This window comes from Leiobunum rupestre, chromosome 4, assembly GCF_980474605.1.
Source record: "Leiobunum rupestre chromosome 4, qqLeiRupe1.1.hap1, whole genome shotgun sequence".
Taxonomy (NCBI): Eukaryota; Metazoa; Arthropoda; class Arachnida; order Opiliones; family Sclerosomatidae; genus Leiobunum; species Leiobunum rupestre.
The window spans coordinates 37,423,244-37,450,065 of record NC_143387.1 but is presented as its reverse complement, the minus strand read 5'-3'; the positions used below and the strand labels follow the sequence as shown (position 1 = coordinate 37,450,065).

The 26,822-nt window shown below is 39.2% G+C and overlaps 2 protein-coding genes across 2 annotated transcripts; one reads left to right on the top strand and one right to left on the bottom strand.

Annotated features, from left to right (window-relative positions):
* Positions 1–3,557: 3,557 nt before the first annotated feature.
* On the bottom strand, positions 3,558–14,479 carry LOC149947640 (uncharacterized). Its single transcript, XM_090170921.1, has 20 exons — positions 14,378–14,479; positions 13,477–13,557; positions 13,022–13,309; positions 12,660–12,953; positions 12,331–12,585; positions 11,988–12,263; positions 11,637–11,921; positions 11,254–11,583; positions 10,707–10,985; positions 10,377–10,643; positions 9,591–10,304; positions 7,303–7,569; positions 6,976–7,236; positions 6,331–6,503; positions 6,101–6,261; positions 5,873–6,027; positions 5,735–5,813; positions 5,515–5,668; positions 4,258–5,455; positions 3,558–4,196 (listed from the first exon to the last, which is right to left on the bottom strand). Exons 2-20 carry the CDS (start codon positions 13,550–13,552, stop codon positions 3,907–3,909), a joined length of 5,802 nt encoding a protein of 1,933 aa, XP_090027047.1. The 5' UTR covers positions 13,553–13,557; positions 14,378–14,479; the 3' UTR covers positions 3,558–3,906.
* A 10,205-nt stretch (positions 14,480–24,684) lies between these two features.
* LOC149947639 (tRNA (guanine-N(7)-)-methyltransferase) lies at positions 24,685–26,724 on the top strand. The gene is made up of 6 exons (XM_090171422.1): positions 24,685–24,881; positions 25,778–25,902; positions 25,981–26,162; positions 26,243–26,356; positions 26,424–26,525; positions 26,586–26,724. Exons 1-6 carry the CDS (start codon positions 24,790–24,792, stop codon positions 26,703–26,705), a joined length of 735 nt encoding a protein of 244 aa, XP_090027548.1. The 5' UTR covers positions 24,685–24,789; the 3' UTR covers positions 26,706–26,724.
* The last annotated feature ends 98 nt before the right edge of the window (positions 26,725–26,822 follow it).

Genomic DNA, 26,822 nt, shown 5'->3' with positions numbered 1-26,822 from the left:
AGAGGCCAAATAGGAAGGCGCTGGAACCTCCGCGGACACCAAAGCGCGTTTAAGAATATCGTTCACCGCACCATGACGCGAAAGCCTACCCGCACTCTTCTTACAACTTAGGCCGTGAGTTCCAAAGGAATGGACTAGGCTACCGCAGTTGCAAGAATGAGGCACACATATTCGCGCGCCCAAACGAAGGCCGATGGCTATTCGGAATGAGTCATCGTTTAAGTATGTCCCCAATGACGGTGACGGAAGAGCGTTCAACCAGCAGCCGGATTCTTTAGTGCTCACTGAGAGCAACCTCACCTTCGCACAGTCACTTGAAGCGTGGTCAGACAAGAGAGCGAAAAGGTGAAAACGGTGAAATTTACGGCGACAATATTTTTCGATATTTAATGTGCCCCTATTAGCAACCCATTCCGGTTTTCTTCACAGAGATAAACTTATCTAAAATGTTTTTTCATTTAAAAAAGTTACCTTTTGTAAAAAATAAATATTTTGCCTAAATCTAAGATTGGAAATAAAGAGAAAAAACGTGCAGTGATACTAAAGGAAATTAAGGTAAATCTATGGGTGGGAAATAGGCGTTTCAATAAATCATCCTCCAAGGACAATCGCCAAGAAGTAATAATTCCGAGAGCCAGGACCTGCAAGTCACTGTTTATATAAAATAATGGAAAATTTCTTACTTTTACGGCAGCAACAAGTGTTCTCTTTTAACCAGGTGACTTTTTTGACATATTAAGGGCCTTAATATGTCAAAAACGTTCACCTGTAAACAGAACACCTTAATTTAAGGCTTTCTGTTTACAGGTGAAAGGTTTCCATTATTTTAACAAGCACTATATAAAAAATTCCTATTATAATATTTCTTCTATGGGACTGGCGAAAACTGGTCAAATTGCCCCTAAAATAGACGAAAATCTCGACCGCACAGTGGAAACACTGTATCTATAACCCAGCTCTCTAACTTGCACATTGGACCAGGCCGGCCAGTTAATCCCCGTGGAGGCCGTTTTAATAGACGAATAGAGTTTGATTCATTGCCAAGTTTGAGCGCGCTACCTCCCCTTACAAAGCTACTGACGTTTCGAAGAAATACGCTACGTGTTTTATTAATAAAGGATTTTAATTTTCATAATATTTTTCGGGTGAAGTCGACTTTTATTCAACCCTGTACTAAAGTCAAAAGTGGCCGGTTTTAGGTTTTGGTTTTACTTTTGTTTCTATCGCTGCTACAGCTGAGCCATATCGCGAAAACAATTTGCAAATCGGATTACACTCCTCGTGTAAGTGAACGTGGCTTAGCGTAATAGGCTAAACGATAACTGAGGATTATTATAAATGAGTTTAGAAGGTTCTAAAGAAATAAGGGACAGTTTGAAACTACGCGGGACGCGATGTTGTTCGATAATGGATTCCCTCATGAAAGACAGAGAGAGCAATGAAACTTGCGACGTGGTTGTGATAGTAGAAAATCAACGAATCGAAGCTCATAAAAACGTTTTGGTTTCTTGCAGTGAGTATTTCCGGACCATGTTCACCGGCGGATTTCAAGAAAGTGAGAAAGGGCTCGTTGCTTTAAAAGACATTTCAAAGCGAGAATTCAATTGGCTTCTGGATTTCATGTACGGTAATGAATGCAAATTTGAAAACAAGTCCTCCGAAGAAATATTGGCGGCGCTTGACTTGGCTGATATGTTTTGCCTCGACATGTTTACGTTGGAATGCGCGGCGTTCGTCAAGAACTGGCGTACGTACGAAAAATTTGGCGTGTCGTACGTCCTCGCGAAAAAGCTTCTAATGACAGAGGTGGAGAATGAGCTTAAGCGTCACGTATTCCGTCAAATGGTTCCAACAGATTTGTTGAAGTATAAAGAAGATTTAAATATGGAAAACGTATCTTACAATCTTTTGTTTGAAACCCTAAATATGTTTGAAAACGTGGAGCATATTTCCGTTTCGGATATTGGATTATTAAAACCGGCCGAAAATCTCCTGAGTATAGCGTCAGCGAAAAAGAGATTGGAAGGGATCCTCACTTGGATAGCTTTTCACCCTTGCGAGAATGATGAAGACTATTTGTCACTTATGGCCAATTCGGGCATAGAAGGACTTCCTGATTTCGAAGTGGGAAACGCGATCAGTAACGCCTTGGCCCTTAACAAGGACAAAGACTTTGAATTAGCAGCCATAGTCGTTAACAAAAAATTATCAAAAATTGCAAACGAAGTCTCGTCTTTAAAGATACGTGCTACCGTTGTAGAAGTTGTCGGATACACTGTTAAAGTTGCGGATTATCATTATGACGATCAACGATGGAACGAATTTTCTTTTCACGTTGGAATAAAAATTAGGCATACTTGCGCATCAGGTGATGTAGTATACCTCTTGGGAGACAACGACTTGCTCACCTACGATATGAAGGTCAAATCGTTATCGTCGAAACAGAAGGTTCCTTTATTAGACGACGAGTTTGAATGTTCCAAAGTTTTTGCCGAGAAAGATATTCTATATTTGTACGGAAGAAACACCCAGAGCCAAAATGTTATTTTGGGCCAATATGACGTAAAAAACCGTAATTTGACCACGCGGGAGCAAAAAATGGCTTATAGTAGTGTTTACCACCCGGCTCTTACAGTGTCCAATGGTGTTATTTATTTCAAGAATCAATACTCCATTCACAAATACGATCATAAGAACAATACTCTTGAATTCGCGTGCTCTACAAATCCCAACGATGATAATTTAAACATTTTAACGGTCAATAATGATATTTTTATGTTCACAAAGAGTGGAACGTACATGAAAAATTCATTCAAAGGAATTTCTTGCCCGCCAGCTAAGCCCGTAACCGAACTGAACGTTGAATACCAAAAAACATCGATGTGTTCTTCAAATAGTTGTATTGTAGTAGCTCAATACCACGATATATTTGAAGGACACACGAGACTATTGCACCGACAACATCAACATCAACATGAAAGTTTCAAGTACCTAGCCGTTATTCCATACCTAAAAATGATCGAAAACCCAAACGCCAATTTATTTTTAAGACAAGACAACTAATATTTTTGTGTATTCAAAATCTTAACCTAAATATTTAAATGTTATTTTTATTTAATAAAATTACTTCGCGTAAAGGCTATTGTCAACCTGAAAGATTCAGGTAGCTGGCCTCTATTCCATACCAGAAAGTGCATTTTGAGACAAGACAACTAATATTTTTCTGTATTCAAAATCTAAATCCAAACATTCAAATGTTATATTTTTATTTTTTTATTATTTCGCGTAAAGGTTATTGTCAACCTGAAAGATTCAAATATCAGAAAGTGGTGGAAAAACCCAACGTAAATTTGATTTTGAGACAAAACCAATTTAATTGTGTTCAAAATCTGAACCTAGAAGTATTCAAATGTTATATTTTTCCTTATTTATTTAGTAAATAAAATGACTTGGCATAAAAAATTGTTTTAATCATAAATACTACAGATAGAACTCAATTTAACGTAACGAAAATGTTATGGGATAAAATTATTAAAATTAATATACGCTTTGTGAATATTTAAATTAACGGATAACTAGTCTAGGTCTTATTTCTTTTTACACGCAATGAAAGATATTTAAAGTTAAAAATATTTCGAATCATTTCACAACATAAATTAAACGACATTACAGATATTTACATTGTTTTATAGCGCATGGTAATATTTTGTAAGGAGAATGCTTATAAGCAAATCAATAATTGCTTCCTTGGAGACGCCATTAGCATTGCTGTCATTTTGAGTTAACGACTTGAGAACTGAAATAGGTGGACTGAGAAGAACGCCTGTGTAAATATAAGTTAAGTGAGGGTATTAAAACCAATCCGGTTCATCTTTAGTAGAAAAGCTGACCGGAGTAAAATCCTTGTCAGGGTGGGGATTCGTAAACTCCGTAAACACTTCTAAACGTCACTTCCGGTGACGCGTAAAACGCCTGCCTACCGGACGTACTTGGTCCAGCCGCGGTTGCGATTGGGGCAACCGATGGAAAGGTAATTTCTTCCTCGGTCGTTTTCCTAAACTGTTTCTTCCTCTGCCAACGATACCAACAGATAGCGGCCGTGATCAGGCCAATGTGAGCGAGAGTAACCGTTACGGCTGTGGCGATTATCGTGGTCTGCGATGGACAAAGGGCTTCGGGTGTTTCCGTCGTAGTTACTATCATTCCAAAAATAGTTAATAATATACCATTATAAACTTAATAAGTGAATTTCCGTACCTGGTCGGGGAATCCTTTCAATACTCCAAGAAGCGTCTTCTGGCTTGTCACCTCCGACCATTATAGCCAAAGACAACGGCATTTCGTCTGGCATTGGTTTTTCTGTTGTGGCGTAGATTGTTGGAAATGGTTGCGCTGATGGAACGTTTGGTTCCCGTGGTATATTTACAGTGTGGCTTTTGTCGTAATTTCCGTAACTATTGTAACCATTGTCGAGTTGTTCGTGACTCTGATCTCCCCTCATATCATTGTTGTTGGCAATTGGCTGGGGATATTGGTTGGTATTTCTAGTATGCCCTCCACCGTTATACGTTGAAGGATATCCACCAGGCGCGGCATCCGTATGATATCGTTCTTGGTATCTTGGATCTAAATTAGTTGATGGTAAGGGATTGGCTACGTTCTTTGGCGTGTTATCGTTCATTCTTGTATCAAAAGGATATGCCTGCGGCTGGAAGGAACTTAATCCGGGGTTTTGAGAACCTAAAGAACTTGGGCTTTGAGTAGGGCCTGATTTTACTGTATGCCAAGTGTACGGATCAACATTGGGAACTCCGGAATGACCTGATGTGTTTGATGGTCGTATAAGATTTGGATATTCATTGCTTTTATTATGGTAGCCGTGCATTTCAGCACTTGGATTTGAATGAATATTCCCCATAGAATGTGGATATGGATTATGGTCACCGATACTCGCTGGCCCGTGTAGATGAGGAGGATGTTTGCCGCCTTCCGGTAATGGTGGAAGCTCATCAATTTCCTTAGGAACGTTATGACTGTATCTCCAAGAGTCGGGTCTCACCTGCTCTGGGGGATACCACGGTTCCGGTTTCGACGGCTGTACCATGTATGCTTGTTCTTCTGGGGTCGCCTTTGCTCTTCGTAAAGGATCCGGAAGATCGTCTTCATCGGTAGTCGAGTTGCCAGTTGAATTCAATTCGTCTTTGTCAAAGGCGGAAGTCGAAGGAACAATATTTTGATACAGTTGTCCATTAACAATTATGGCGTTATTTGGCGCTATAATTGGAACAGTTTGTTCCGGCTTTCCTTCCACGTTTCCGTTTCCAGATTTTAAATTATCTGTCGAGTGAGTGGAGTCTTCCATCTTTGAACCTTCGCTGGACTCCTCGTGACCTTCATCATCTGGCACTGCTCTCCTCCGACGTCCAAATGATTCCATGCCAGCTGCGCATCTTACCTTGACGTACGGTTAGGTAAATATTAAGAAAAAGCGTTGCATTTTTCCAATCGACTTACTGGTTCGCATCTATCTTGGCAGAATCGTATTTGAACCTCAAAGTTTACCATACCCGTCGAAGGAAACCTGAATGCTTTAAAATCAGATATTAGGGATCTTTTATCCCGAGGGTCTCTTTGTAGAGCCGGAAAGATCGTGGCATCCGTTGGGCATCTAAGATTTTAAATTTAGTTATTAAGTAATTTGGTTTAAAGTCGAACGCGCTCACGCAACATTTACCCTGTGCTATCAATTAAAAACAGCGATTCTCCATTACTACTTCTGGCGTAAAGGTTTCTGGCGAATATGGCAAATACACCTAGAAAAAGAGAAACTTTTTCTTAACGCATTGTAAACTATATTACCGGTAGAGTTTACTTTTTTGTTCTTTCAGTTCGATTCTCAAAGTAAGTTCGTCTCCCAAGCCAACAACTTTGGCGTCTCTACCAAATTTATCGGTAATTCTCATGATGACATGCGGTGGTGGAACAGTGTTGGCTACGATAGAAGCAATTGTTGGCTCAAACCTGGATCTTCTTCAAAAATTCAGTGAAAATTAGTAATCAAAGTTAATGAAATCAATTCAGACATATTTGATAGTCTTACGAAACGTCAACACCCGGAGGTCCAATACCAACCGGAGAACCCAAGGTGACAGTCCTGTCAGAGGCGTCGAAGGAGCAAACTACTTGAATCGTCTTATCGTTGTCAGTCATTATTATGGGATGCTGTTGTACAACAACTTCATTCACGTATTTCCCTGGGCTCTACAAATATGACGAAGGTTGAAGAAAGGGTTCCTAAATATCGTTATCGTACGTCACGCGTGATATTACGTCTTGTCTGGTGCCACAGCGACTTCCCAAAGATATGGCAAATTGGACGGTGGTTTGACTAGTTCCAACAACGAAGCATTGACCAGGATTTCCTTTGGCGTACACTCGCCCGCCAAATGGGTTCCCAAAATGCAACGTAAGAACCATGTCCTGTTGATTGCACTGAACGCTGACTAAAAATACCGTTTAATTAGGATTTCTTCAATATAAGAGGCAATTAATGAACCAAAGTTATTGAAATTGTCCCCAGAATTGTAATTTTCCTTAAATCGTAAACTAGATAAATCGAAGCTAAAATCATTGAGAAATTGCGCTACGGAATTGTGGGTATTAACGTATCTATTTGGAAACTAAAACGCTAAGTGGCACTGGCTTCAGCTGCCTCGAAATTTGAAAATGAGGATAAAAGGGAAATCCTATTCTCAACAGAAACGAGTCTACAGGGCGCTGGGTTGCCAAAGCTTTATCGCTTGCTAAAGTGGCACTCTAACTCTTCCACAAGCACCTCTCGAGTTTTCCAAGGCCGCCGAAAGAAAACGTACCGAATTGAGATAATACCTCCAAAACGGGAAATATTGTGGTCTTGTAACTTTAGTTCATATACTTCTGATAATATCGAGCGCGCCTCATTCGTCACATTTTTACCTTGTTCGCAAGTGCCCTTTTCGCTATATACCGAATTTCTTCTGTAAACTAAGGCGCTGTCGCCTTTGGTTAAACTGGCCGTATCCGAGCTTGTTAAAGCGCAGTCGTGCGCCACTGTTTCGAAATTGATGCCTCTGCATGTGAACTGTCTTTCAGTATCACACTGGCGTTGGCAATCGAGCAGAGAAAAGGCTCTTGATAGACGATCAATGTACGGGAAGAAACGATCGGTAAAGTCTCGATACTGGCATGTCGAAGGTTCTGTAAAATAATTATTTTTTTCACTTTCTTGCAACATTCGGCACGTACAAATTGCATAACGCTTACCTAGCGTACACTGGTTTTCCAAATAATCAATGTTGTTCCTGCTCTTTTGGTACGACGATGGGCTTGTTCTTTTCGTGTCCGAATATAAGTTGCACATTCTTAAGTCGTAGTCGTACGTCGCGGATCTGCACGGAAAACTTTTTTCGGACAAGCACAAATCTTCACAATAACTTCGCCCGGATACTCCGGTTACCGCCGTTTCGGGTTTCTTTTGAATTTCATAGCCAATAAAGCGCTCAAATGTCCAAAGTTTACGGCACAATTTCTCTGCAATATTAATTGTTATTAGGTTATTCTAATATACAGGGTCTTTTTTTTTGCTCGGAAAAGTGTTTTTTTTTCAAAAACTATTTATAGTACCGATTTCAAATTTGGAAGGTCAATTCTCTATACCGGGGGACATCAGTTTGAGAAATTTGAGCGTTTTCGGTAATGTTTTTCACCAATTTTGAAAAATTATTTTTCGACCACTAGGTGCGAGATAAAAAATTTCTATTATAAAGTTGTAGGCCGTCATCGAAAACCCTTAAAAATTGTTCACTCGACGAAAAACAATTTATTTATCAGTGAAAATTCGAGCTTGAAAAATTTACAAGTTGGTGAAGCCAAATTACGATAATTGAAACCGAATTACCTAATCCAGTTGAAACTTTGGTTAAAAAAACGACCGGATTTAAAAAAACACGAGGCTATAGGTCAATCCTAAACATGCATTGGGTATTTAAAGAAAAACTTTGGGAGATTATTATCAGTGTTTGATAATATTTCGAACAATGCCTCGTTATTCAGTAGCTGAGCGTACCGAGATAGTTGCCATTTACTATGGAGAAGCAGCGCAAAACCTTAGAAGAGTGACTGAAATCTTCGCAGAAAGACATCCAAATGGAGCACCATCTGTAAATACAGTAAGACGAGCAATTCACCATTTCAATAAATTTGGTAACTTGCAACCTAGGTTTCGCGGATTGGGTCAACCGGATTTAGACTTCGAGAACAATGTACTCGCGTACTTTGTGGCATATCCTCGTCACAGTTGCGCTAACGCCGCTGCTGATTTGGGTTGTTCTGCAAATCGTGTGTGGAAAATTCTTCGTAAGAATCGCTATCACCCATACAGAGCTACGGTCCACCAAAGACTAATTGACGGAGACCATCAAAGACGTTATGAATTTAGCAACTGGTTACTAAATGCTGTCCAAGAAGATAGACAATTTTTGCGCCATGTTTTGTTCTCCGACGAAGCGTCATTTTCTAGAGATGGGCCCTTTAATCATCAAAACAGCCATCTTTGGTCTGACATCAACCCACATTGGGGTTTTGAATATCATCACCAGGTTCAATTTGAACGGGTCAATGTTTGGGTTGGACTTGTTGGAAACCGTTTGATTGGTCCCTTTTTCCTGCCGACGAACCTCAACGGCCAAAGGTATTTACATTTTCTACAGAACGAACTGAGTGACGCAATCGACGACCTTCCATTGGCTGAAAGACGTCAGTTGTGGTTTCAGCAAGATGGCGCCCCTCCGCATTTTTCCCGGCAAGTAACTGAGCACCTCAACAACGAGTTTCCTGAAAGGTGGATAGGGAGAAATGGTCCAGTGCATTGGCCAGCAAGGTCACCTGACCTAACACCGCTGGATTATTTTCTCTGGGGTTCGTTAAAGCAAAGGTATACGCCACGCCCATTGAAACTAGGGAGGAACTCATTAGACGAATAATCAGTGCTTGCCGAGACGTCACACCAGAAATGGTAGAGAAAGCGTTTGAGAACTTAATTGTCCGCGCACAAACCTGTGTTGCAGCCAATGGTGATATTATTGAAAATGTTTTGTAAAAATTTATGTGAATAAAATATCTGCATTTCAAAACCAAACGTGTACATTTTTTCAAGTGTGAAAACTCTACTACGTTTGTATTAGACTTGTTCCCTTTTCAATTATCGTTTCAAACAATCGTAATTTGGCTTCACCAACTTGTAAATTTTTCAAGCTCGAATTTTCACTGATAAATAAGTTGTTTTTCGTCGAGTGAACAATTTTTAAGGGTTTTCGATGACGGCCTACAACTTTATAATAGAAATTTTTTATCTCGCACCTAGTGGTCGAAAAATAATTTTTCAAAATTGGTGAAAAACATTACCGAAAACGCTCAAATTTCTCAAACTGATGTCCCCCGGTATAGAAAATTGACCTTCCAAATTTGAAATCGGTACTATAAATAGTTTTTGAAAAAAAACACTTTTCCGAGCAAAAAAAAAGACCCTGTATAACTAGCTCAAAAGCCTTTACCTCTAAAGCACGTCTTCTCGAAATACGTGAAATCGGCGTTTTGCGTAAGGATGGATTTGTTGTTTCCAACTGCCGTGTCTAACCAGAAACAACTTTGGTACGGCATGTATTGTATGAGAAAGCCTTTACAACGTTCTCCAATCCTCTGGCATTCAGCCTGGCATTCGGTAACTATACCAACAGTCGATCTAGTTCTTACTCTTTCTTTACGGAGATATTTAATGTCCACACCCGATGTCTTTTCGTAATTGTATTGATCGTATCGACAAATCGGAGTATGGTCCGTGGGACGTGGGAATGAGGTCGGGTACGGACGAGGATCCATTGTTGGTTGTGGGAAGTCAGTGGGACGCGGTTTGGGCTGCGAAGTGGGATGCGGGTATGAAGTCGGGTAAGGATAAAGAGTTGTGTAAGACGGATCTACTGTCGAAGACTGCCGGCTCTGACGACTGCAATCTTTTTCAACGTAAACCGCTCTCGGTCTCTGTTGCAGAGCTCGGATCTGATCAGTGGCCCTGCTTTCGCTGCTCAATAAACACTTCCCAGTTCCGAGAGCCCCGTAATCTTGATAGGTAAAGGATCGGCAGTTAAATTCCTTCGCCCGCGAGCATTCTTGTTCACACTGGAACGTCGAAGAAGCTCCTAAGAGTGTCTTAGTCACGTACAGCATATATACGTTACGTTGTATCGGCGCGTATGTGCAACCGCTTAGATCTGAGTGGTAGTCAGAGGAAACGATTACAATATTTAAAAAAAAAACACTTCATCGAGTAATTCCATACATACCGACGGAACATTGATTTTCCAAATACTCAACTCCACCGGCGTAGACCAAACGAGCTAATGTGTGCAATCGATCTTCCATGTAAAGTCTGCATTCCCTCAGAAGCGGGTAGTAGTTCATGGATCTACACTTAAACGCCCTTTCTTCCAAACATTTCTTTTTGCATTCCGTTTTCGATACCGAGCTAAGTATGTCACGTGGTTGGGCTCCCTTAAGCTCGTGATCCGGAACCCTTTCGTACGCCCACATCTTGTCACAACTGATTGAGACTTTATTCGTATATTACGCTTCATTAGTTTAATGTTATCACCCTGAATTATTCTTCAACGTACCTGGTAAGCAAGACCCTTCAAATAAACTTTTACCAACATACGGTCTCAGGTCCGGCGCGCCTCCGATGGTGTTCACCTTTATGCCAAAACATTCGTGGTGAACGTAATCTTCTATGAAAGCGTGACATTCTGGTGTTTTCTCGCACCGTCGTACGCATTCTTCCGTTATACCCAACTCGTTGGGCGCCGCTCGATACAACGGTGTGGCTACTGCGCCGTACACGTCGTAACCCGTTACTTTGTCATAAACAAATCTCTCTGCCGATCCGCATTTATGGGCTAGAAGCGCGAAATAAAAGAGAACGATTATAATTTCAGTTTGTTGACACTGAAAATGAGGTACTCAGAGTTTGAAATCATGCAAAAGAAGTAAATGTGCCATTCAGTTCGAATACTACAAAATTTTTGCATGTTTAAAATAGTGACATCATGCTCGTGCAACGTGCTCCAGCCAATACGGCTAGTGCCATTCGTGATATTGGAGGAGTCTGTCACATCTTACGTGATGTCCCTTGGGGACGGAAGGAATCCTGATCCACCGAGTTACCTGGAGAGGGTGTGATGGGCGAAGACGTTGGGGACAATGTGATTGGATAAGTCGACGTCGTGGTCGATCCAGCTGCTTGGCAATTTCGTTCGTAGTAGACGAGCCCGGGACGGTTTTGGACGGCTTCCAGAGCTCCGCTGATTTTATCGTCCCCACTAATGAAACACTGCCCGTTACTAGAATAATAAGCGAATGATCTACACACGAAGTTTTGGAATTGAGTGCAGTATTGTTTGCAAGTGTCTTCGGACGTTATTCCAATAGTCTGAACGAAGTCGGTGTAAGTTGGATAGTATTCAGGGGTTCTTTCGTAAGGACACTGGACCATTGCTGTAAGAAATGTCTATTAGCCAGAATTCAACAGAAATGACTTAATTGTATACCTGACAAACACTGATTTTCCAAGTAATTAACTCTAGTGCTAATAACCTTTTCAAAACCATCGGGATCAGTTCTGCGGTCGTAAGGGCTCAACTTGCAGTCCGTCGTGTCATCGTTGTACAGAGCGGAGCGACACACGAACTCTCGTTCGTTCAAGCAATGTTCTTCACAGTCGCGCCGACTATTTACGTTATCCACTTGCTTATGATAATATTGTTGTTTCATTTGGTAAGACAGGAGGCGCTCAAACGCCCAAGCTTTATTTTTGCATTTTTCAACTCCGCTGCCTTTAGAATGTTGTTATTTTAAAAACAAACTTCTGATACAACGTGATATTTTATTAAGCGCCTTACCTCTCAGACACACTTTCTCGAAGTAGTTGTATCCGTCTCTCGCGGATATGTCGATAGACCTTCCCTGGGAATTTCGATCCAGTTTATCGCACCGACTGTTCTGATAGTTGACCTCGAAGGCGGGACAGTCGAGTCCTTCTCTTTGACAAAACTCTTGACATTCTAGCGTTATTCCCAAAGACGTGGTTTGCGGTAAATGAATGGCCGTATGCATGGCTCCTCGCAACAAGAAACCAGTCATCTTTTCGTACGTGAAGACGCCTCCGGTACATTGTTCTAAATGTTTTCGAAGATGAAGTTCGCTAAGAAATGCTCTCTTCAATCCGTTTAATCCCCAACTTACCAATTATACAGACTTTCTCGCCATAAACGGCGTGTAGTCTCTCGAACAGCCTTCGACTTTCTTCCACTCCCATACTGTGCTTGTCGTCCCCGCTCAAATAGCATTTGTTGTCCAGATAGGAGTAGGCTCTGCAATTAAACGTGTCTTCTCGGTCGCAGTGACTTTGACAGTCGTCGGCCGTGTTGGCGAATTCCAATTTATCCATTGACACCGGCGCTAAATCTTTTTTCATCTCGTATCGGCAAGACGTAGGAGCTACAAAGTGAAATCGTACGAAGGGTTAAAAATTCATCTTGCAAATACGAACGTCTATATATAGTTCGGCTTACCAGCTGCCGCGCACTGGTTTTCGAGATAATCTCTTTTGCTTCCTTCAATTTGTCGAAAAGCTTGGGGCTGTGATCGACGATCCTCTCTGCTCATGCGACATTTCTTATTTTCTTCGTCGTAGTCTGCCGATCTACACACGAAATTTAATTCAGTCAGGCACATCTTTTCGCAATCTTCTTTGGTTAGAATGTTGTTGACTTCCTTGTCCAGAAAACCTTCCATGAAGGCCCCTTTGACCCTCTCAAACGCCCACAAGCGAGAATTGCAGAGGTTGTCGTAAAAAGTCTTCGCAACTGTCCAGACAATGTCAAATATATTAATATTTTCTCAAAATGCTTTGTTTGTTCGTTGAACATCTTACCCCCTCTGAAACAAATTTTTTCTAAATAATTAACTTTAGGTTTGAAGAGAAGGTGATTTCTTCTGTCGACGGAGCTCTGGTCGTAAGCGTCGCATCGAAAACTGCCGTACTCTAACACGAAAGAGGCGCATCCATTCTTTTGTTTGCACAGATTGACGCAGTCTCTCATCAGAGCTTGATCACGTTGTTCAAGTAAAGGGATGGAATTGATGCTGGAATCCAGAAGAGCGTTGGACGTTTTCTCGAATGTCTCAATTCCTCCGAAACAGTCGAGCGCGTGAACTGTCCCTGCAAGCCAATATATCCGTGTCGGATGTTACACATTTTCGTTTAGCAAACCCGGTACTCGGGGTGTACAACACACAAAGAGAGAGCTCGTGTTGGAACCCCCTTTATTTCGGGTTTCGTATACGTGCACCTAATATGATATATAAGCATGCCTTTAGCCAAGTTACCTTGCCCAATTATGAGTATCAGGGCGGCGCGCCACATACAGCATAGGAAGGATATTGCTGGTGATGTCCGTTCCATTTTCCCTAAAAAAACGAGATGAATCCATTCAAAAAGTTGTTGATGGACATACTTCCGAAAACACACGTACTCAAGGCTCGTTTTTGTGTTCCGGTTATTTAACCAGCCACCCATTGCGAACCTCTACGCGATCGATCTCTCGCAGCAATATAATATAATCTATATATTTTTAATAATAGCTTGATCGGGTATAAAATTTATAATAATGATATTCAATAATGAATCGCGTTACATGTATTTAAATGAAGATCCCGATATTGTGAAGGTAAATTTAAGAGCTGTTGATAAATGAAGTAGCAAATTACGATTAAGCGAAACTTCTACGCATTTTTCTGAACAAAACAGGGTTTTTTAAACCCTGTTTATGTTTAGTCCGCTTTCCAAAATTTAAGGCCGCTAAAATTAACTTCGTTTGGTAAGATTTAATAAAATGTTTTAGACATGTTTTAAACAACTATTTTAAAAACCGGCGATTTGTTTAAAACTTTTTTTTAACAATTTGTATTGAAGGAAGTTAATTTTTTAAAAGGTTTCTAATAATTTTTTAAACAAATTCTGTTTGATCAACTGCTTATTGTTTGATCAACTGCTTATAGTTTGATATTAAACAGGTTAAGGAAAATAAAAGTATTTAAAACAAAAAGGATTATTTTTTATAAAACGTATCAGGCGTTGTAGATGTTATTAGGTCTCCGGTATATTTTATCGCTTTAATGAGAAATTAATATTAGTCCTTCTAGTTAAATTATACCCGCTAACTAAGCTAATATAAATTTCAATCAACGCTCCTGAAGTAGGAAAAGAGTTAAGTGCTAATTTACTTACCTGAATCGAGTAAGCGTCAAATTATCATTTTCGACGTCACAGAAATGAACTTCAGCTGGCCAGAAATTATCCGCAGCACAATCTATGGCACTATTTACGAAATGGTACTGGATTGCACTTTAAACAATGACTTAGTTTCACTATTTAAGCACTTAATCGAGGAGACCCGGCGGTAGTTCCACTTTCTCTTTAAAGGTTAATTAAGAGCGTTCGCGCGCGTCCCTGAAAGACACTCGAGGAAAGCAGTCGACCCTAATTAACGTAATATTCGTGAATGGTAATTGGCAACGACGACGACCCGACGGACGTCAACCGACCCTCGATGGATATCGCTTTTAGAATGAGACCTTTTTTCCCCGAATTCCCCTCGATATCGGATTCCCGCCACCCTCTCTCGACTACCACCGTATTTTAGCCCGACACTGGCATATACGCCCATTGAGTGATTTGGTCGGGTCAGCGTTCGTCCCATTCGTCACCGAGCAGTCCCGCACCCCATCCCATTGTCGCGTCGTATCACAGGAAGCCAGATCCAAAACGACGTTTTGTAGGTGAAATTCCAATGCTAGAGTCACAAAAGTGTACATTTTGGACACACTCCACCCGAACAACATCTCATTTTGGCATTAAAAACGAATGATGTTCATCATTGAATTAAGTCATCCCGCACCCAGATATTTTTCTTTGGAGAGTCCACAATTGGTATCGCGTCAAGATTTATTTAGTTTTCCGAGAATAATGATTTTTTACTCACTACAATTACACTTTATCGTTAGCTAAGTTGGTTTTTGTTATTCGTATTAGCACACATTAAATCGTTATTTTTAAGAATTAGTTTTAGTATAATTTAAAATTATTGTAAGTCCTGGTTCACACTGGCAGCATCTTTTCCATTTTCTCTCTTCTGTGATAACACTCCAGAAAGAACAGCGGGAAATACGAATACGCGGAAAGTGACCGCCAGTGTGAACCAGGCTTGCCTCCAGCAATACATTGAGTGAATATGAAGTGTTGAAATACTAAGATAAGTATAATAATTGCCATAAAATTCTAACCTCTACCAATGACAGTCAATTAAACTCGGTACAAATAACCATATAAGACAATAAGAATACACTCACGTCGCAAAGGTAAATTACGTCCCGACAGGTGTGAAACTTCCTATAAGTTGGATTTACTTTACTTGAAATATTATTACTTTTCGATTGTGTAATACCTTTGTAAGTTACGTACCTTTTATAGGAATTCGGCTCCACATACGTTAAATGTTTTATTTGCTCACTCGCCGAAGAGCGATAAGTCAGATATGACGAAGGTAGTCTTAAATAGATTCAGAAAAAAACGCATTGAAAGCTACTCAAACAAAATTGATGAAATATTATAAGATCACGTTTTGCTTCAGTTGTAATTAAACAACTAGGTAATAGAGAGAGATTAGGGCGTGCGAAATAGAGCTCCTACACGTTATCCCTAGTCGTTTTCTCATAGTGATTAATCTCTTAATGGCAACCTTCGAATTCCTCCGCGAAACGTGAAAATTTGCGGTAGGGGAGGTGAAGTGCGTTTTAGAGCCCATCATTGAAGACTGTGTTGGTGTCGAGGCGATATTTAGGAGGTAACCAAGCGCGTCGGCGGACCCATTGGTTTCCGTTTTGTCACTCTTGAACGAGTTCATCTGACGCTTGGACTTTTTTATTTTTAAATTTGCTTGTTTTATGGAAGCTCATTAGATTTTACATCGCAATTATTCCGAGAGGGTCTTAGCGTAGGATGACCCATAGAGTCGTCGGGTGCGTTGAATCTGGGGTGGGTGTGGGTGAGCCGATTTCTATACCGTGCGTATAAATTGTTTTTCGCTACTTCCTTCCTCCTGGAGTTTCTCTTGTTCTGTTGTCGGACGCGATTCTCTTCCTAATGACGTCGTGCCAAAAAAAAACTGGCGAAAGTTAATAGCGGCACGAATCGGGTTGATAATTTGAAGATTCGAGTTTATTGGGGACGCTTAAACTGACAGGTGTCTTTCCAGAAAAACGCTTCGTTGGTTAGACCTTTGGCAACCGCAAAGTGCCATTTAGATAACATCGCGTGAGAAATTATCAACAAAATACCACGTTACTATATTATTTTAAACCCTTTCCCCAGTCTCGAATCAGGGCCGTGCAGAGGTATCCTGGGGCCCGGGGCAAACTTACTCGCGGGCCCCTTCGATTTGCACCCCCCCCCCCTTGAGCCCTGAAAACTTTTCTCAAGTTATCTTGATTTCTTGATTTGCACCCCCCCCCTTGAGCTTCTTCGATGGGCCCTACAGCTACGGGCCCTTTTCGCCCCGGCCCTGGGGATTTTGCCCCCCCTGCCCCCCCTCTGCACGGCCCTGTCTCGAATTAATGACAAATGCACTCCCTAAAAGTTAAAAAAGAATGTCTAGTGGTTATGAACCTTTTTTACTGCATTATAATTGAAGCATATCTTAATTCCTTAAGGATGCTCATACGTTTATCATACTATTATCTGCCAATAGTCCGCGGTGAATTCAAATGTAAAATAATATAATGTAGCTCTTACACGTTTGCCACAGTTTTTCACAATCAAATTCCCTGACTATTCCATGTGTCCCTGACCATCTTCTGAGATTTTCCCTAACTTATTTTGTGCCAAGATTTTGTATTTTTAACCTATATTGATTTATTTATTGTTTATTATATTAAATTCCTTTACATTTTCCTGATTTTTAGACTAATTTTTAAAATTCCCTGACTTTTCGATGATTTTTATACCCATATTCAAAGTACCTGACTTTTCCAGGAATTCCAGGTTTTCTAGGTACCGTGGCAACCCTGTCTTATACCGGCACGAGACAGAGTCATTGTAATGTTCTTGCCACGCAAGACGTTGCTGGTTACACTAGATAAGTTAAACAGAGCACTCTAGAAGTTTGAACAGCAACTTCGAGAGTCACGTGAACATTTTAGACGTTTTACTTTTTCCGTTTGTACTTCGGAGTCGAATATTTAACAACTTCAAGACGTCGCCATATTTCTGTCGAGCTTACGTGGCACGTCGTCGTAGTTTTTAAATAAAAATAATGATAATTATAATTTTCCTACTCAAAAAATCGAGACAGAGTTATAACAACTTATTATTTATCAAGCAGCATAATTGTTAAGAAGCGTAAAAACTTGTTTGAATTGAAATACGCCTTGGCCTTGTACAATTAAGACAAATTTGGCGAAATAGGGACTTGGCAGTACTACGTCAAAGTTTTTTTTCAATAGTTTTTATTGTGGGGATAAAAATGTTACCACCATGGCGGCCATGGCCAAAGCTACGGAGTGCCAAGTCTCTATAAGTACGAGTATACAAAGAAGACATTCGTGGCACACGAAGAAACGAATAATTGTATTTCGACAACACTCATACCCATACATAACGAATGTTTTAGTATTGTTCAAACGACGTTTTCAATTCTTCGTGTACTATGGGTTTGCGAAAGTGCGCAATTTGTTAAAATTCGATTGTAAACGTACTTTATTGCGTTAGCCGGCGAACTAAAGCCAATTTTAAAGGATGTTTCTTCTCGAACGTCGAGATACTCCTGACGTTGTTGTTAAAACTTCTAGAGCGTTTTTCTTAACCTCTCTATTACCTCGGGCTCAGAGACTTGTTGAAGTTAAGCAGCGGTTCCCAATTTTCTTTTGCTATGGAACCCTAAATTATCCACCTAATTCTGGCGAAACCCAACTCATTTTTTTACTTATCAACAAAGATGGCCGCGAATTCTCGGAACCCCTGTGACCCTTCCGCGGAACACCTTTTAGGAACCGCTGACGTAGAGAGCAACATTTTATCGCTAAGCTCCTCGCTTTTTATAAAATCAAATATCAAATAACCTGAAAAATTATAGGCAGTTTAGAATTTTTGAAAATAAGCTACCGTGTATGGGGTCAATGCCATTGATTAATTTTATCATCATGATCTAACTGATTTTGTACTGACATTTTAGTTTAGTTTTTGTTTCCAACACCAAATATACGTTTTCGATTATTATTGTCATAAAAATATAAATTGCAGAGATATATTTGATTATATTTATTTTTTGTTTGAGGGTATGCAAAACTGGGTGCATTCTGCCCGGCTGTTCGGTTCACTCGTCACGTACTCGAATCAGCGATTATATTTATAGAGTGCATTTTCTTTCACAAAACATTTATCGCGACTATTTTGGTATTTTTCGGGATGCTCCTAAAAAGAATCGCTTGTATACACAAAGAGTAACAAAAATGCTAGTTTGATTATATATGTGGCACTGGAACTGCCGCGAATCATTCCAAAGCCCATCCCGAGGTCCATTGGAATACAGCACCACCCTTTCTATTTGTTATTTCATCGTATCGCTTCGATAAAAAGGCTTTACTGGATCGGACCTGTCTACATCGAGAATAATATAAATGAGTCAGTGGTGACGTCTATATATAAAGACATTTCCCAGAACTAGGATATATTTGAACACGATATGGATACACCGAAATACACTTTTCCTATTTCTTTTCATCGTTTTGCTTCGTATTTTGTTAATCTTTTTGTTATTATTATCAGAATGTCGGGAGGTCTATTAAACTGTCTAGCAATACGGCGAAACAAATTTAAACTAGCTTTCAAATGATATAAAAGTGATATACTGCTGTTGTCTATAGGGTCATGGCTCTACGACGAGTTCGTGGACCCCGATCTAATTTGGGCAGTTATAGTGTTCGACAATTCGCACAAATCCGATTTCTCAAATTGACCAGTTCGAGTATATAACGCGCCACGTGAGAAAACTATAATTATTGGCAAGAAAGGTCTTCAGCCCATGAAAAGTGTGTATGAATAGACACGACCAACTGGGTGCTGCCCACATATTCTCTGTTACGCAGAATTGGTTCTTGACACTACCTACTGGATATATTTACTCTGTGTGGTATATTGAGCATCTATCTATATAACGAATTTGTTATTAGTTTTGTCCACCCTGAATCTATTTACTTTGTGTGTCCTACTCTACTTAACTATGAAATCAGGGACTATTTTTCTGCCCGAATTTACTTACAATTGTTAGTTGATTTCGGTATTTGCTCAATTCAAGATTTTTTGTACACAAGGGGATCGTATATTTTACTTAAATTTCTCCGAAATAAAAGTACCCTTGAATTTTTAAACCTTTACTTATTTTTTATTTAATTGCTAAATTGGTATTACTGATCCATCTTACGGTTGCGAGACATTTCCCTTTGTAACGCCGTCTGTACCCCAAAAATAAGACTTAATATTTTCAGATTTTCGTTTAGTCATGGGTCTAATTGCTTATTCAACCTCTTATAACTGGAAATATTTTATTTCACTAGCGAACGGTCGACCCTTTAGTGTTTGATGAAATGTTTTGTGCAAAATTTAGCTGGACTATTTTTGGGAACAAATAATTTGGGCAGAAATTTTTCTTGAGATATACACACTCGAATATCGAAGGATCATTGTTTCCATAGTTTTTACTTAAAATTCGTCACGCTTTTGACGTGTAAGCCTTATTATTATATATTTTTTTCAGGAATTCTTTTGAAATATTGGGGCCATTTGTCCACTTCTAAAGCCAAGTCCGTCACTCCCGTCGACCATTCAATTCGGATTTGGCGGCAGACATCGACTGAAGCGAGTTCTGCCAAGCACACTTCCTGAGGACTATAATTTTTCCCGTGTATTTTATTCTCAGTTCCCTCATTCATACCTAGAACGGCCAGAGGCAGGAGGTAGAAGATGTACGCTCGCTTGATTTGTATTACACGCAGCCTTGACTCTACTAGTTCCGAGTTACGGGAATCGCGCGTTTAGATAGTTATGGGTGTTAGGTTTTCTAAAGTGAAAAATTAAATAGCGTAGACCGTTGACCTAGATAAGCTAATATATAATTACGTCAAGAAATAACCCAAAATACAAATACAATCAAAATTACAAAATAATTGCAGAAGCAGTAGTATTTAATATATCTCTTTCGAGCGAACTTCAGGGAAGTATTTATCTACAACTATTGGCACGAAAGTTAACCAAAATTGACAGGGCACGAAAACCACCGATAATTACCACCATAAAATTTAATAAGCGCAATACACCGCCACCGGTCGATGAACAAATGCCATTGAAAGAGTTAATCCAGTTACAGCTCTGCGTCTGATATAAGAAAAAAAATATCTTTAACTTGTGAAGCTCGAAAATTGTTGGCTTATGTTTAAACCATGTACGAGAGACTTAATGCCAAATACACTACATTTTCGTTTTGCCATGGCAACCAAAAATGTTTTTCACAAATTAAAAACTGATTACTCGTATTTAACCAATATATGTATATTTACTCATATTTACCAAAATTGACGTATATTGGTCCAAATGTACCAGATTTACCCATGATCTGAGTTATGTATCTAATTGATGAACCTTTTTTAATTTTTTGAAAAATATTGTTAGGGGGGACCCTTAAAATCTTCGATTTTCCCATGTTAATTTTCATAGAGAAAATCAGTTTTTAAGTTGTGAAAAACATTTTTGGTTGCCATGGCAAAACGAAAGCCCATTCTTGTCCACCCTTTTAGGGATTTTCAAGTTACATGAAGGTCTACTTACCACCCGAGTTTGAACCAAATCGGAGGGGCTTCCAATGTTCTAAGAAGGAGCCTCCAAATTCACACCCATGAGCAACCCAAACTCCAAAAATATTAGATTTTCAACAACTGGTTTAGATTAAAGACCATTCTTTTCCATCTTTTCAGGATGCCTAGGCCACACTTTAGTTCGCTTATTCCATTTTTGATTGAAGCCAAGTACACGACGACGCAATACGCTCCGTTTTAGGCTTTCCATTTCGTCTTTGTAACCTACATGTAGACTAATTATTATACTTTGGTCCCTGACGCATTTCGTCGTCTTGTAAATATGGGGATACGACAGGTCTGACGTCTACCTCAAACGAATACTGTGAGATATCAGTAGACTTGATTTTTTGCCTTTTAAAAGCTCAACCAACGACTTTGAACCAATTACATATCTTCAAAAATATACGTCATTTTCTCACGTGGTATTGTTTTGGCTAAAAAAATCAAATCAAGTACCGAAAACAATTCCCATAATAGCTAACGTTTTCTTTCTTGATCTTTCATTGTTATGTAAAATTCAAAATACTTTTAAGTTACTTTTTTTGAAGTCTTAGATCTAAAATTGTTATAATAATATAAGCTAGTTTGATGTACACTCCCCTTTTTACTCCTGGTGTTAGCTAATCTTTGGGAGGTTGAGATAAATTGTAGTAAAATTGTAACTACTAGAGAAACCTGGCAATCGGCCGAAATTGGCGTATCCCATTCCCGTTCCTTCTTGTTTTCCCAAAAAAAGACTACAAGCAAAGTACGGGGAGAGATATGAGTAGAGATCGCCGTTTGAATAAGAAATTATCCAATTATTTATTTTTATTCATAACCGACAATTATCCACAAAATATCCGAAAAAAAACATTATTTTTGCATGTTAAATGGTTGTTTATTCGTATAGAATGTTCATAAATAAACAGTTAACCAAAATTTTATGAATAATCGAAATTTTGCCGGTTAATTTATTTGTTCCGCCGATCTCTAGATATGGGATATCTGTCCTTGAACCTCAATACACCTATAGCACCGTTCAAAAAAGGGTGCTAGCGACGATGACACCACACAGTAACACAAATGCTATAAAATAGACTGCACGAAACGAATTTTATTAATTGCAAATGGTATTAAACATTTAGTCCAAATTTAAGGTATCACCGTTCGTCGTTCTATCTAAAAGTGTTACTTCCCAAAAATAATAATGAAAATTAAGAAGGGTTTTTGTTGATGTTTAAGTCTAATCAAAGTTTAATAACTTGAAGGTATGCTTACAATTTTCCAATCCTTCGCTATAGCCTAACATTCAAAAGTTAATACGCAGTTACCGATTCTCCATTTTCTGTTTATGTTATAATCACAGTCGATACGATTGCTAATTATCACAAGTGGCGAGTACACGTCTGAATTTGGTCTGTCCTTCAGCCCCTCGAAATGCTGCGTCTTGGTAATGAACCTGAACTTGCCATATACGTACCCAGATCTCTTCATCAAAGTCCAGAAGATCGAGTATCTGGATAATTCCACCAATTAGGAGTGTAAATTTCTTTAGTATCTTATACTTCACGAGCAGTCTCTTCCGAAGAAAGCAAACACCTTATCAGGCCGCTCGGGAGTAATGCGGCACGTGAGTTTTCACTACCATAACATCTACTCAACTACCCGCACTATCTGGTAAGCCGTTGTTGTCCCTTCTCTGACATAGGGCAACTATCTTTTAAAGATCGAGCCTGTAATCCTCAAACATCTTGACCAAGTCCAACACCGTGTAGGTCTGACGGCCGTGGGTGGAAATTTCCATACGTCTAAAGCCTCCATCAAAGGAGAGCTTGCGTGGTCATCTTTTCAAGAACGAGAGGCTAAATGTAAACTAAATTACTTAGGTCGCCCGTTTTACATGGACCACGATAGAATCGGGAAAAGGGATTTCGACTACGGTCGTCTGACTGGCACCCAAACCAAATGGTTCCGAAGGATGACTTATTTGGACCAGATGTATGGACAAAAGACGAATAGAGGCCCAGCCAAATCGAAAAAAAAGAGTAGAGGGGTAAGGTCAGGGCCGGACTTAGAGATCCTGGGCCCATAGGCAGATAAGGAGTCTGGGCCCCCTTTTCAGGCGCTGCATTTACTCTTATTCCTGGAACTAGGCTGTGCCTGAATTTCCCTGATTCAGCGTAGAGTCTGAGCTCTACGGTTATATTACTAAATAAAAGCTCTTAACAATCGTCGACTAAATACGTGATAATTATGCAACATTGCGATTTAAGGCAATTTTGGTAATTTTAAAACAAAATCTTCTACACAGGAATCTCCAATATAAATAACTCCAATAATAACTGGAGGGTCCCTTCCAATGATGAACCCCTAGGCCACGGCCTAGGTTGGCCTAGGTGGAAATACGGCACTGGGTAAGGTGGAGACGGAAGCCCCAGCGGTGTAAAAGTGGTACTCGAATGGCGTCGGCAGCCGGTTATTTTTCCAAGCGCACTACGGAGCCCCAACCTCCTGAAGCAGTGGTGGCTTAAAAGAACTGACGTAATATGTATATAGTTTTCCCATTCTGTTTTCTTTTGTTTTTATAATTAAAATATATATATTATATATATATTATTAAATTTTGAAAAAAATATATGTAAATATAGCCTGTGAGCTTTTCCTACCTGTTAGAAAAGTAATTTCATTCATTCTTTCTCTTCCACAAAATGCGACAACGCATTTTCCCGATGTACATTAACTACTGCCGAGCACGTCTTAGTGTACGTGACCTTTGTTTAAATTACTATGTGTTTGTCTATCGTGATATTAAATATATTATTTGAAACACTGGCTTTGTTAGTAAAGGTAATATTGAGATCTAAACTCGTTTTTGTGTAGTTGTGGTGGAGTGATTATTTTTTTTTCGTCAGTTTAGTCTGGCTGTGTTCACAAGAGTGGACGAAAGGCTGAAAATTTAGTACTAACTACTAGGAGGACCTTTCGACACGGAAGCCGGTCTTGTCTACACCACTGCTACTAAAATTAATCGAAATCTGGGGGCTCAATAGTCAAATTGACTAGTGAAAAATTAACCTAAATATTCATAAATAATGGCAAATATGGCGTTACCATAATTTCATCATTCATCAATCCTATTTTTTTTTAAATGTGATAGGCCAAAGTCATGTAACTCGACGGATAATAAATTCATATTTTAATTCTGACGGGTAAAGAAAAATATTTGGCTGTCCTTCTGGTTTTTATACCCCCACTAGTAAGTGACTACTAAAATAAATTAAAATAGGACGCTCACTAGTTAGGCTAACTACTAAAAAAAATATCCTTATGTCCAACCCTGCTGCTAATCCTTTTGCTGTTTTGTCAAAGACAAAGAAACGTAGTAAGAAAAAACGTTCATAACAAATATTTCAAAAATAGTGGCAATATCAATATTGTTTAATCAATTTAAAAAAATTTAAAACGTATATATATTTTTAATATTGAATTTAGTTACCTTTCAAATTTAATTTGTCCGCAAATTTTCCTATTAGTAAGTGAAAAATATAATAAAAGAAAAACGGAGTAAATAATAGATGTCGCCTATAACGTTTGTAGTCACTATTTGTCTCTGCTACTGTTTCTGCTTAATTTCTTGCTGATTCTTATGTCGCTTAATAGGCCTAGTACGGTAGAGTACAGCGGCTGTAAGCCAGCCTATGAGTCGAAATCGAGAATTTAGCTACTCAAAAATCAAATTATATTACTTCTATAATGGAAGATAAAAATTCAGTTAGAGCTCCACAAAAACGATATTATCGACAAAGGGCTCATTCCAATCCAATTTCTGATCACTGTTTCAAATAGTAAGTAACGTTTTCTTAAGCCTAGGTCAATAAAACGCTTTGAAGTTCAAACGTCTAGGTACAGCGCGTCGGACTCGGTCTCCGAAGAAAAAATAAACAATCAGAATTTGGTTATTAATTCTAGCTGATACACTCACGCCATCCCGCGAGTAACCATGATATGAAAAAGGGAATTTTTGAAAAAAGTAACGCGCGTATTATTAAAATGCGTCAAAAAGAATATATTTATTTATAATTAATTTTAATTATCGGCGTTAATTGAACCGTGAACAATTACAGTGTCCGCATCTAGTGATACTGTGACAGTTGGCGCGATAAATTCCTGAAATGAGACTAAAAACCTAATTGTGGGCCAATACAGTATTGAGTAAAGTACTTGCGGTATCTAGTATAATATCAGGAAGTGGCGTCGCTAGGTAGTTTTAGGTGGCGCTTGAGCCACCTGAAACATTCCTGAAGCTCCATCTTAAATTTTCGAAAATCACGTCCTAAAATATCAGAATTGTTTCGATTTACTCGGTGAAAACATTTTGATTTAAAATAAATGCTTCTTAAAAAAAGGAATAAAAAACTTAATATTGCCTCGTCGGTTTAGATGTTTAAACTTTCGACACCTTTTTGGTAGGTGGCTTGGAAGCCCCCTCAATGGTCTTGTGGCTTAAGCGCCACCAATTTTTATACCCTGGTGACCCCCGAAAAATATTAATCACATAATAACTTACTCCTTATTAAAATATTAGTCAGAATATCATAATATAGACACGAGAAACAGCTTTATGGAAAACGTAAAAGGGTAGAATATTTGAACAAGCGTGACATAGGCAGCTGACACTTTGGACTTTGGTGTTGAACTTACTTTCTTATTTAATGTACATAAATTAAATGGTGTTTACTAGTCCGGTATCTCCAAATGAAATGAACTGGCATGAAATATATCCGTTGGTGTCTCCAACCGACTTGAAGGAATCCGCCTTGAAAGTGCAATTTGCCGATATTGGATGCGGCTATGGGGGATTACTAGGTACTACAAACGTTAAGGACAGAGGGGCGTAAACTGCTATAGAACACTTTAATGTACAAGTGATACGTTTGTCTTTAGTCGAGTTATCACCGCTGTTTCCGGATGTTCTGATGTTAGGAATGGAGATTAGGGTTAAAGTTTCCGACTACGTGCAAGATCGAATAAGAGCGTTACAAAATGAGAACGAAAGTTTCAGAAACATCGCATGCATGAGGACGAACGCCATGAAGTACATGCCCAATTACTTTCACAAAGGACAGGTATTCTAATAGCGTCCAATATTCGCTGTGTGAATAAACGAAGGGACTGATATAATAGTCGAAATTTTCTTTGATTTTAGTTAAATAAAATGTTCTTCCTTTTTCCTGATCCGCATTTCAAGAAACAAAAACATAAGTGGAGAATCATTAGTCCCCAGCTTTTGGCTGAATACGCCTACGTCCTTCGAGTTGATGTTAGTGAAAATTAATTCAAATAAAAAAGTGATTAGACTTTTTTTTTGCAATCATTACCTTTAACAGGGATTAGCGTACACAATTACGGACGTCAAAGATCTTCACGATTGGATGGTTAAACATTTCGAAGACCATCCCCTTTTCGAAAGAATAAAAGACGAAGATCTGGTACGTTATTGGCGATTGACCACGAACTACAGCGCGCTTAACGTTCTCTAATATCTGCAGACAGACGACGTCGTCGTTGCCAAACTTTACGACAGCTCCGAAGAAGGAAAGAAAGTCACGAGGAACAAAGGTGACAAATATTTGGCAGTCTTCAAGAGGATTGAAGACCCTTTGTCGTAAATCTTCATAATGTATTAATTCGTGTTATATTTTTGTATTAAAATTTCGAAAAAACCTAAAAACTTTTTTCTCGCGATAACTCATAAGGTAAGCTTAATATTAACTGTAATTAAATAA

Bases quoted from the DNA above. Each gene is read 5' to 3' on its own strand.
- LOC149947640 (XM_090170921.1), bottom strand. From the start codon at position 13,552: ATGGAACGGACATCACCAGCAATATCCTTCCTATGCTGTATGTGGCGC. The intron at 12,264-12,330 runs GTAAGTTGGGGA...GAAAACATTTAG, and splicing joins CGAGAAAGTCTGTATAATTG to AACAATGTACCGGAGGCGTC. The intron at 10,986-11,253 runs GTAACTCGGTGG...TCGCGCTTCTAG, and splicing joins GCCCATCACACCCTCTCCAG to CCCATAAATGCGGATCGGCA.
- LOC149947639 (XM_090171422.1), top strand. From the start codon at position 24,790: ATGGAAGATAAAAATTCAGTTAGAGCTCCACAAAAACGATATTATCGA. The intron at 24,882-25,777 runs GTAAGTAACGTT...GGTGTTTACTAG, and splicing joins TCTGATCACTGTTTCAAATA to TCCGGTATCTCCAAATGAAA. The intron at 25,903-25,980 runs GTACTACAAACG...GTTTGTCTTTAG, and splicing joins CGGCTATGGGGGATTACTAG to TCGAGTTATCACCGCTGTTT.